Genomic DNA, 12,553 nt, shown 5'->3' with positions numbered 1-12,553 from the left:
CATAAAGTTCCCAAAAAACACTGCAGAAATTATTAATCATAATTCAGGTTATAGTAGGCCTATTAACATAATTTAAAAACTTGTATGAAGCTTGAAGTGTGCACTTTTAAAACACACTGAAACAGAGACTGAGTCTGGCAAATTTAATGGGACAATTGCTTAATTTGGTCATATGATTTTTGCATGACCGAATTCAGTCAGGCGACTCCAGAGGGTTAAAATAGCTTATAATTTTACACTCCTACAAGGAGAAGTTTTAATCTGCCGAGGTGGAGATGGAGCTTGTGACCAAAGCACTGACTGCAGCCTTTTCCAGTTGTTCAGAGTCACTGAGGAAAATACGATGACGTCACCAACAAGCATTACCGTGATTTGTTGGTGGAGTCTAAATCTCTACCGTCGGCCAAATTTATACCGTGAACCGAATATATCTTTTATATCGCCCACCGCTACGTGAGACTGAGAATTTTTGAGGCACTTGAACCTGAAGATGATGGACTCTGTTCAATGTGTTTTTAAGTCTTTCAGAAATGCAAACCACACAATGGGTTTCAGATTCACTCAGTCAATCCCGATGAAATACTTCCCTCACTCAGCTTTTTACGTGCTGCTATCAGGGAATCCACTGATTCCACAAAGATCACAGCATCAACCGCCAACAAGCCTACTACCCAACACCCAGTCCTAGTACTAGTACTCAACAGTTCCACAGTGCAAAATCTTATGTCAAGCTCTGTGTTGGTAATACTGGAAATTTGGAATAATGAGTCCAAAGTGTGCCTTAACTTTGTGGAAAAAGATCACAGCAGCGTGACTTCTAACGTCTGTAAAATTATTTCACCCGTTTCAAGTAAGGGTGAAAACACCAGCACTGTGTTCTAAGCATGAGCGTCACTGCTGCCCAAACAAGTCACACGTCGATTATTAACATCCTGTTTCAGTGATTTATTCTGTCAAAGAACCCTAAAATTAGAGGTAATGTTATACAAATATATATTTCATTCATTTTCAATGATAACCTGCAGACTGTTGCTACAGAAAACCCTGAATCTCCAGTCACCTGCCCGACTCGGCCATTTTGGGAAAACCCTTTAATGTTTTCTACACGGGGAAGCAAAATAAGTGCAGAAAGAAAAAACGAGTGTCACTGTGCAATGACAAAAATTCATAATGAATGGTTTGTAGCATTTTTCACCAGAATTTCAGCAGATCCAAGTTGTATCCTTTTCAGAAGAGAAAACAGTCTAGTTTGCTCAGCTGAGTTGTCTTTGACAAACCTGAGGGGGTCTAGTCCATTTTTTCCCCACACACACAAAAACTGACCAGGAATCAGTAAGTGAATTGATTTATGACAAATGGACTGATAAACAGACACAGTACCAGCACTGGTATCAATAAAATCTCATTAATTAATAAGCTGTCCTACTAGTTAGCTTTGATTACCGCTAATCCGCTGAAAAGTTAATGGTGATACGACTAAACCCATAAACCAGAAAAACATTTAGCCGAAGCTCCAGATAAACCACCAACTTTTATTTTATGAATTTTTCTTTAGGTTCATTTTTTGGCTCTAAGAAAAACAGACCTTAAAAGGGTTGAAATTTTAATATGTTGTAGTGCAAACATGGAGGGTCCCAAAAATGTTTAACATGCCATATTATGATCAAGATGTATATAAATAATTAAAAGAAAGAAAAATTAACATCAATTTCCATTCAACATACATTTTACTCACAGTACACAATAAATATTAAGAAACAATACACATGGAAAATAATTTTATGAATCGAATTAATGTTTTTAGTCTATTGGCTAATGTAAATATTTAAAAAATTTGGGTAGAATCTTCACAAATGCATTTAATATATTCTAAACACTCCATAAAATAACAAAATGCATGTTGCCAAAAGAATTTTTCTGAGGGGGTTTAGGGTATTTGGAAAAAGTAAATTCATTTTGGCATGAAAAATTAGAAAAACATCACCCAAAAATCTATATCATGTAACTGTAACAGACATATAGTGATTTAAATTGCTGCAAATTGTTGTTCTCGAGTTATTCAGTAATATGTATACTATATCGCGGACATGACAAGCGAAGCTCTTCAGCATCTCACCATATCATTTAGGTCCTTCAGACTTTTTTTTTTTTTTTGAGTAAATGCTTCGGTGGAGCATGAGCATGGCTAAAACCTTTAAGCTTCTGTTTAAATGTTTAAAAAGGCGGGGAGAGCTCCCCGCCTTTTTAAACATTTTTCTTCTCTTTGCCTTTCAGTTTCTAGGGGAGCTCCAACACCTTTTTAATCATTTTTCTTTTTTGCCTACAATATGACCAAATTATCATAGAGGAGCCAAAATCCACTTGAGGTGCTTGGCCAAATTGTATGTGATGGAATCTGTGCTACATACAATAGGCCTGAGTGGCACGTCCTGTTTGTGGATTTTGGGCAGTCCATAGATGCATGGAGTGGTGTCCCCCGGGTACAGTCTGTAGTATGTCTGCCTGTCGATGAGTCCCTCTTTCTCCAGGTTTTGGAGGTAGCTAATGATTTTCTTCTTATAGCCACTCGTGGGGTCTCTCCTCAGACGTTCGTATGTACTGCAGTCACTGAGCAAGTTGCTGATCTTGGCCTCGTAGTCTGATGTGTTCAGGACCACTGTTCATCTGCCTTTATCCGCCAGCAGGATAAGGATGCTTTGGTCCTTCTGCAGTGCTGCCAAAGCTTTCTGTTCTTCTCCTGTGATGTTGGACGGAGGAGGCTAAGCCATCCAACATCACAGGAGAAGAACAGAAAGCTTATTGCAGCACAGATTCCATCACATACAATTTGGCCAAGCACCTCAAGTGGATTTTGGCTCCTCTAGTGGGTAACTCAGACCACCATGTGGAGAACACACAAGATTTTGTGAACAAGATCAAGGACCTGCAGCTGGAGGCAGATGAAACTATGGTGTCATTTGATGTGACTTCGTTGTTCACCTGCATCCCCACCGCTGAGGCCATCTCAGCTGTGAGGCAGCGACTGCTGGAGGATGTGTCTCTACCTGAAAGGACCAAACTCACACCAGACCACATCTGCCAACTCTTGGAGATCTGTCTTAACACCACGTATTTTCCTGTTTAGGGGGAATTACTACAGGCAGATCCATGGTTGTGCGATGGGGTCCCCGGTATCCCCCATTGTGGCCAATCTGTACATGGAGCGAGTGGAGAAGAGAGCCTTGACGTCGTTCACGGGCATCTCTCCCAGTCACTGCTTCAGATATGTCGATGACACATGGGTTAAAATCAAGCAACAGGAGGTCGAGGACTTTACAGAACACATCAATTCGGTGGATTCCAATATCAAGTTCACACGTGAGGATGCCAGAAACAACCATTTAGCCTTCTTGGACTGTGATGTTACGATTGGAGAGAACAGGCAGCTCCAGACAGAGGTTTACAGAAAACCCACTCACACTGACCAATATCTGCTCTTTGGCTCAAACCACCCCCTTGAACACAAGCTCGGGGTGATCAGGACTCTTCAACACAGAGCGCTACAGGTGCCCACGACTGCAGAAAGAAGGGCTAAAGAACAACAACTTGTACGGAAAGCCCTCACGGTATGTGGGTACCCACGATGGTCTCTGGACAAAGTGCAGAAGTCCCAGAAAACAAAGAGACCAGATAGACAGGAGACGGAGACAAGAAGAAGAGGAGTGTCTCTCCCTTATTTAGCAGGAGTAGGGGAAAAACTACAGAGGATCTTCAGACAACACAAAATCCCAGTTTACTTTAAACCGGTTAACACCTTGAGACAGAAATGAGTTCACCCTAAGGACAGGATCCCTAGTTACAAACAGAGCAATGTAGTGTATTATATCAGATGTCAGGAAAACTGTAATGAACACTACATAGGTGAGACTAAGCAACATTTAAACAAGAGGCTATACCAGCACCGCAGAGAGGTCGCCAGTGGACCTCAGTCTGCAGTTCATCTCCACCTGAAAGACACTAACCACACATTTGAGGACAAGGAAGTTAAAATCTTAACCAGAGAGAAGAAATGGTTTGAGAGAGGTGTCAAGGAAGCATTCTTTGTAAAACAGTTGAAACCCAGCCTTAACCGGGGGGCGGGTCTCAGACACGCTTTGTCCCCTGTTTACAATGGGGTACTCAGGTCTAAGCAGTTTCAGTCTTTTGTTCATGGTAATGAGTCATTCACGTCATCAGGAGAGTCGTCAAGGGAGCCATCAGGGGAGGCTTCCATCCCATCATTAGGAGAGTGCACAATGGGTGCTAATTAGAGCTATTGTTTAGTCACTAGCCTATAGTAGTCGGCCTCTCGGTAGGAGGGGTCTGGTTAGGTTAAAAACTCCAGCTTTTGTTGGCTTCTGGTTTATTCTTCTCTACAAGAGTCAAGACAGAAGTCAGACTACCAGAGCAAGAATTTTAGCTGAGGAAGCTTCTGTGATTTGAAGCAAAACGTCCTCACGTCAAGCAACCCAGTCTAGTCGAAGATTCAAGCTTCTCTACTATGGAAACCACCTGGACAACTGCGAGCCTACACAGAAACATTGCGACCATCAATATGATATACATATGACTATGATTTCACACAAAATGCACCAACAGTGAAAATTCAACATTCTTAAACAAAACTAATAATATCAAACTCATTTTGTACTCATCATAAGGTTAGGATACTGGGTATTTCACACATATTGTATTAGAAAGATTAAAAAAGAAAATAAGATTATAAAATCAAGCCTTCACTGTGCCTTGTGATAGAATCACTATGATGACTGCTCCAAGATGGCGGCGGCATTTCTTGCGCCTCAGCAACCAATGCGGAGTCTACTCCTCTTTATAATGTCTATGTTCATCTGTCATCTACCGGTTTGTGGCTTTTTACGACATTGTCTGGTATGTGGCTTTTTCTCCACTGGGGCTCCAGTTCTGGTTTGTGCCTCCCTGTACCATAGAGTGTTCTCTCGCATTACCATTTTGTTATTTTAATCCAATATTGCTGTAAAGTCATTTCTTATAACATTTAACAAACTCTCTCTCTTACTTCATCTACATGTACCATGTCGTGTATTTTAGAATGTCATTTGACCTGTAATAGCAAAAGGTGTTTCCAGTCCACTTTTTCAAACTAAAGTTTTCAAAATTGCCTGAAAAACCACCTCATGTGAGTGTAAAAACTTTTTTGGGACATTTGAGATTTTTCAAAATGCAGGTTTCCATTTGGCGCATTTTGAATTCGTAACTTCAAGTTTGGCAATATGGAGGGTAACAGACTTCTGTCAAGACTGATCAGCTCTACCGCCACGTTCACAGACTGCAAAATGCTCGTGAAGCGCTGCTGAACTCACTTGGCAGTCGTGCCTGTGCTCTCGTCATTCTCTGAGGAAGATGATGTGCACGAGGTGTCAAACAAAGCAGGATGCGGTTGGTCGGGACTGCCGGTGTGTCCCAGGCTGGTGGGAGAGGACCTCTCATATAACGGCGTGTGCTTCATTGGAGGAATGCTGCTGAAGCTGTTCTGCTCTGTGAGGCCTTTGTCCACCTCAGAGTGCTGGACCTGACACACATGACTGCTCAGTGGAGGAACGTGGTCTCCTGAAAGCTGCGGTTCATCAAAACCCAGAAACAGCCAGAATTAAAGCACATCAGGCACGAGTCGGTCAAAGGTCACTGTACTCTGATTTATCTTTTGTCTAAAAATGCTGAAGTACTATGGTTCTTTTTTTTTTTTTTTTACATACGTTGGAATAAACTTACTGACAGAGCATCAGTCTGCTCCCCTCACTCACCTATATCACCCCCCCCACCCCCCCCCCCCCCACACACACACACACAAACACACAGACACACACACACACACACACACACACACCCTGTATGCCAAACTCTTCTTAGAATGCACAGTAAATCTTTGAAACACTGCAGTTTACTTAAACCTTAAGAACATGTAAAGGTTAGACTCCACGCAGTGGGTTTTTTTCTTGTGTGTGTGTGTGTGTGTGTGTGTGTGACTGAGAGACAGAGAGTTAAAGTCACTCAAACCCTTTTAAAATTCAGCCAAAGTGGTTCTGACAGTTATAACGGCTGTTATAATGCACTAACACGTCCACACTGCGCCCTATTTGAAAATTAGTTTTATTTTGTGTCCCGGCTTGAGGTTTGTCACCTTACCACAGGTTTGACAGGCTGAGACAACTGTGGAATGTTGAGCATCTTTGGAGATGCATGTTGTGGCGCTGCAACAGGCACTCCAACATGTTTTGGTCTAACTGTAAAAAAAAAAAAAAAAAAAAAAAAAAAATCATCACAATATAGCTTAGGATTTGATGAATTTTGTTTTCTTTTTCCAGACACTGGCAACTTTTTCCCCATCACAGTTGTGAAGGTGGGGAGAACTTCATACAGTGGTTCATGGGGCTGCATGTCTTACTGGAAAAAAAAACAAAAACAAAAAAACAATCATAGTTATTGTGTAGAATACTGCAATTACACTTTGTACCTGCTACATGACAAATGTATGCTTTTTTCGTGGCATCTTGGAGTCAGCTCCGTAGGTATGTCGACAGTGACACAGTCATAGACACAGTCCTCTCCAAAAGCTAACAGGTGCAGCTAGCGGCCTCTGTCCTACTGGTGTTGCAGTCTGAATGGTTCCCCCTAAAAATTGGTCCCCTTTTGCATGCTGCGCATGTGTGCAACAGTAGTGATGCACATGATTTACTTCATGTAAAATTGGTCCATCCTGTGTTTCTCGCTTTACTGCCAAAGGAATGAATAGGTGCATGTCCACTATGAGAGACATAATCTAAAAAAAAATTCCAGAAATCACAATGTATGATTTTTTTTTTATATTTTTTTTGCATGTTACTGCTGCAAATAAGTATTTGAACACTGACCAACCAGCAAGAATTCTGGCTCACACAGACCTGTTAATTTTTCTTTAAGAAGCCCTTTTATTCTGCACTCTTTACCTGTATTAATTGCACCTGTTTGAACTTGTTACTTGTATAAAAGACACCTGTTCACACACTCAATCAATCACACTCCAACCTGTCCACCATAGCCAAGACCAAAGAGCTGTCTAAGGACACCAGGGACAAGACTGTAGACCTGCACAAGGCTGGGATGGACTACAGGACAACAGGCAAGCAGCTTAGTGAGAAGACAAAAACTGTTATGATTATTTATTAGAAATAAATAATGACTGTCAATCTCCCTCGGTCTGGGATTCCATGCAAGATCTCACTTTGTGGGGTAAGGATGATTCTGAGAAAGCTCAGAACTACACAGGAGGACCTGGTCAATGACCTGAAGAGAGCTGGGACCACAGTCACAAAGATTACATTAGTAACACATGATGCTGTCATGGTTTAAAATCCTGCAGGGCAGCAAGGTCCCCCTGCTCAAGCCAGCACATGTCCAAACCCATTTGAAGTTCACCAGTGACCATCTGGATGATCCAGAGGAGGCATGGGAGAAGGTCATGTGGTCAGATGAGACCAAAATAGAGCTTTTTGGAATCAACTCCACTTACCATGTTTAGAGGATGAGAACAACCCCAAGAAAACCATCCCAACCGTGAAGCATGTGGGTGGAAACATCATACTCTGGGGGTGCTCTTCTGCAAAGGGGACAGGACGACTGCACCGTATTCAAAGGAGGATGGATGGGGTCATGTATTGCGAGATTTTGGCAAACAACCCCCTTCCCTCAGTAAGAGCATTGAAGACGGGTCATGGCTGGGTCTTCCAGCATGACAATGACCCCAAACACACAGCCAGGGCAACTAAGGAGGGGCTCTGTAAGAAGCATTGAGTGGCCTGGCCAGTCTCCAGACCTGAACTTAATAGAAAATCTTTGAAGGGAGCTGAAACTCCAAACCCGAAAGATTTGGAGAAGATCTGTATGGAGGAGTGGACCAAATTCCTGCTGCAGTGTGTGCAAACCTGGTGAAAAACTACAGGAAACGTTTGACCTCTGTAATTGCAAACAAAGTCTACTGTACCAAATATTAACATTGATTTTCACAGGTGTTGAAATACTTAATTGCAGCAGTAACATACAAATAAATTATTTAAAAAAATCATACATTGTGATTTCTGGAATTTTTTTTTAAGATTATGTCTCTCACAGTGGACATGCAACCAAGATGAAAATTTCAGACCCCTCCATGATTTCTAAGTGGGACAACTTGCAAAACCGCAGGGTGTTCAAATACTTATTTTCCTCACTGTATATACACACACACACACACACACCTGAAGAGAGAGTTTTGGACGACAGAAAGACTGTTCATGGCTACAATGAACTGATGGAGGTGATTAAGCAGTACTTGAAGGATTGCACTTACACCACTAGTTTCACCAAAAACCAGAAGTGGGTGGTGAAGAAGGCTCGGGACAAAGGGCAAAAAAAAAAAAAAGAAAGAAAAAAAAAAAAGCGTTATAGATCCTTTTAATTTATTAATATTATGACACGATCAGGTTGCCACATTAATATATTAAAAAATGATAAAGGGTGTAGTTTACAATCTGCCCGAGTAAATCAAAAGTAAGTTATTACTCTGTACACATTAACCTTTATATCTACAAGAATTAAGAATTCATCTCTGGGGGGATCGACTGTGTAGACTCATCATTCCCCTCTGAAATGACAATGAAGGCAGGGGAGCCGATCAGAGGGGGGGACTATTCAGACTACAGTTGGTGTTGAGTAAACGTTCCCCTCCAAAATTACTTGCACAGTATTCAAAAGGGGGCCAATTTTTAGGGGAGGGGGACCGTTCAGACTGCGACACTGGAATCTTTGCGCTGCACAACGGCACATACTAGCTGCCACTCAAACTGACCACTCACCTAATTAAATATTTTAAAAAATTGCTTCCTATAGAGTTGTCATGGAAGGAGAAACTAGCTGTAAATACCAAACCTATTTTTGTACCAGGCTATAAGCATGTTTATTACTACTCTGGAGTTGAGCATTTTAAAATAGGCTGCTGTGGGCATGTGCTTCATTTTGGACGTCTGATGCGTAACAAAAGTATCACTAACTATATACAAATTAAAGTCACTTTAATACACAGTCCCTGCATTTTTATCACCCATGTATAACTGGAGAAACTCATCATTAATACTATTAATGCTTTTACAGCCAGTTTTCTATAGACAGATCAGTGGATGGACACATAAACATTTCCAGGGATTAAAGCAAAAAAACAAACAAACAAAAAAAAAACCTAACTGATTTTTTTTCACAGCCAAATTACAAGATGGTCATCATCTACCTTTTGATAGAAACCCTTTTGTGATTGTGTCCAAGGATTTAAGGTAAAACACATTGGAGACAGCTAAGAAAACAGAAAATTGTTCTCGTGCTATACAAGATTATATTTCACTCACTAACAGACCGTTGGGATTTTTCCGTAATTATTGTATGGATTTGCCTTACAATATAAAGCGCTATATAAATAAAATTGATTTGATTTAACCATTGCTGCTCTTTTCTAATGCAGCATCATATTATAGAAAGACTTTAACCTACACATTATGCAAATACTTCAGGATAAACACATTTTAAAGGGACAGTTTTTCTACATCTTTGACTTCATTCATTACCAATTAAAATCTCAGTTCTGTAGCCAGGATGTGAAATGGGGGGGCTTTTCTGGTGAAAGTGAACCTATGTCGGCATGGGGCGAGAGGTTCGCTCAAGGCCCCAAGAAAATTTGGGGTTTTTGATGTCCAGGAATGCATTGTTTTTTTTTTTTTAATGACTATTTTCTCACCTGATCCCCCCAATTTAGCTGTACTGCTTAATGTGTGATGTATGCATTTTCTTTTGTACATTTTCACCTTTTCTTTGCCTTTAACCAAAATTGTTATCACAAACTCCATGTTTGTTTTTTAAAATTACCAACCACAAGAGCCGTAATCATTTCACATTTTTGGCTTCCCTCATCCCAACTAACCTGATTTTAAACCTTGAACCACAAACAGACCCAGTATTACCCGAGCTTAGATATGACATTAAAAAAAAGGTATTACTTCACATAGATTACAGAAAAGTTAAATGAAGTAAACTTATCTTTATGTGGCTCATCAATGAAACAACCCAGAACTATAGTAAAACGTAGACCCAGAGAAATACTGATTTAAATATTTCAGCTGTTAAAATTATTACTATTAATAGAAATTTGTAGTAATATGAAAAATGTCTTCAAAAGTGGACCTTTAATCAAGGGGTGTTGTGGAGGGCATGCCCCCCCCCCCACACACACACACAAACACCCTCTTTCTGTCTGGATGCACCCCTGGTTAGCAGTCTCTGCCAGGAGGGGGGAAAGAAAACAAAAAAACAAAAAACAAAAGACAAAACAAAAACAGAGACATTATTCTAGAAATCGATTTTTGAACGTTTTGAATGTTGTAAATTTTATATCTTGCGTCCAGCCTCGATTTTTCCATCAGGACTGCGTCAGCGTGAAACCTGCCTTTTAGTAGCCCAATTGACAGAAATCTGTCGTAACGACGGAGAATTTTAATCCCTACATTTCCAAGCCACTAAATATGTCTTGGGCTTTATTTAAATCAATCATTAATACAAACAGTGTTTGGTGTACTGTATGCAAATCTGTCTGGAGAGGGCAGGTCTCAAAAAACTGAGAGACCATGCAAGATGGGCCAACAGGGACACAGAAGAAATCCACTGCTGAAGATGCTGACTCCTCAATGTCCAACTGTAGTGTGCAGAGAGTCAATCATATATGTAAAAGAGGAGTGAGAGTCAATCTATGAAAAAAAAAAATGGACCAACCAATGTTTTGTTTTAGAGTGTGAACACTGCGGGTATGTCAATGCTGTGGATGGGAGAGAACAGTCAGTCACACGAGTATCACTCTACACATCACACTGTTGACAGATGAAACAACACCGCACAGAGGAGAACACTCCAGAGAAACACACCTAACTGTGGAGGGAACGGAGGCTGATGACTGGCCGCTGAGTAGTACTCCACCGCCTTCTTGAAACGCACCACTTTGTCATCAGTGCAGGACTGAAAGGAAAATTATTCACAAATTACTCCACAAGATACACAAAAGGGGAATTACTGATCCACTAAAGAAGTACAAACCACAATCATGTGATGCAGTTTGTTTTTTCCACAGCGGGGTTTTTGGTGACAGGAAATTTTTCTGCTAACAGGAAATTAGTTGTTTTCCCAACCTTACACAAAAATTAGAACTTTATTGGTGTTTCCCCTACGTTTACAGCTTTGCGGGGGTGGGCCAGCGTGGGGGTAGATGGACACCAACAGAAACACTTAAAGGAATCATGGTGTTCATATGTTTCTTTTAATGGCAAGCATCAATATAACAACTGAACAATTCTTTGAACTGTACTGGCAGGGAGACTATAAATGGCCGGGTCTGGTTTCCTCACAACTGCCTGTTTATGTTGTCCACATATTCAACAGAACACTCCTAAAACCAAAAGAAAACTGAGATATTCTCCTATTCATTCACTATCCATCCATCCATTTTCCTCCGCTGGGGCAGCAGCTCAAGCAAAGCCACCCAGACCTCCCGATCCACACACACCTCCCCAAGGTCCTCCAGGGGAACCCCGCGGCGTTCCCAAGCCAGGTGCAAGATGTAGTCCCTCCAGCGTGTCCTGGGTCTTCCCTGGAGCCTCCTCCCGATGGGATGTGCCAGGAACACCTCTCCAGTGAAGCGTCCAGGGTGCATCCAAAAAAGATGCCCGAGCCACCTCAACTGGCTCCTTTCAACGTGGAGGAGCAGCGGCTCAACTCCGAGCTCCTCCCGAGTGACTGAGCTCCTCATCCTATCTCTAAGGGAGCTCCCAGTCACCCTGCAGAGGAAACTGATCTCGGCTGCTTGTACTCGTGATCTTGTTCTTTCGATCATGAGCCAAATCTCATGACCAAAGGTGAGGGTCGGAACATAGATCAATCGGTAAATCGAGAGCTTTGCCCCCCTGCTCAGCTCTCTCTTCACCACGACAGTCCAGTACAACGACCGCATCACTGCAGATGCTGCACCGATCCATCTGTCGATCTCACGCTCCATCCGTCCCTCGCTCGTGAACAAGACCCCGAGATACTTAAACTCCTCCACTTGAGGCAAGGACACTCCACCGACCTGTAGAGGGCAAAGCACCTTTTTCCGGTCGAGAATCATGGCCTTGGATTTGGAGGTGCTGATCTTCATCCCAGGCGCTTCACACTCGGCTGCAAACCGCTCCAGTGCACGCTGAAGGTCCTGATTTGATGAAGCCAATACAACCACATCATCCGCAAACAGCAGAGATGAGATCCTGTGGTTCCCAAACCGGACCCCCTCTACACGCTGCTGTGCCTAGAAAGTCTGTCCATAAAGGTAATGAACAGAACCGGTGACAAAGGGCAGCCCTGACGGAGGCCAACATGTACTGGAAACAGGCTTGACTTACTCCCGGCAATGCGAACCAAGCTCCTGCTGCGGTCGTACAGGGACCAGATAGCTCTTAACAAAAGACCCCGGACC

At 42.0% G+C, this 12,553-nt stretch overlaps 1 protein-coding gene across 1 annotated transcript in view; it reads right to left on the bottom strand.

Moving 5' to 3' along the window:
- The window catches only part of LOC117507484 (constitutive coactivator of PPAR-gamma-like protein 1 homolog), a 75,106-nt gene that overhangs the window by 38,216 nt on the left and 24,337 nt on the right, over positions 1-12,553 (bottom strand). Inside the window, exons 5-7 of the mRNA XM_034167360.1 lie at positions 10,974-11,064; positions 6,184-6,281; positions 5,361-5,614 (exon numbers count right to left, since the gene is read on the bottom strand). Coding sequence (XP_034023251.1) covers positions 5,361-5,614; positions 6,184-6,281; positions 10,974-11,064 — 443 coding nt within the window. The remainder of the gene's footprint in view (positions 1-5,360; positions 5,615-6,183; positions 6,282-10,973; positions 11,065-12,553) is intronic.

The sequence above is a fragment of the Thalassophryne amazonica genome, chromosome 3, assembly GCF_902500255.1.
Source record: "Thalassophryne amazonica chromosome 3, fThaAma1.1, whole genome shotgun sequence".
Lineage (NCBI taxonomy): Eukaryota > Metazoa > Chordata > Actinopteri > Batrachoidiformes > Batrachoididae > Thalassophryne > Thalassophryne amazonica.
The sequence above is the reverse complement of the archived record's forward strand: the minus strand, read 5'-3'. Positions and strand labels throughout refer to the sequence as shown.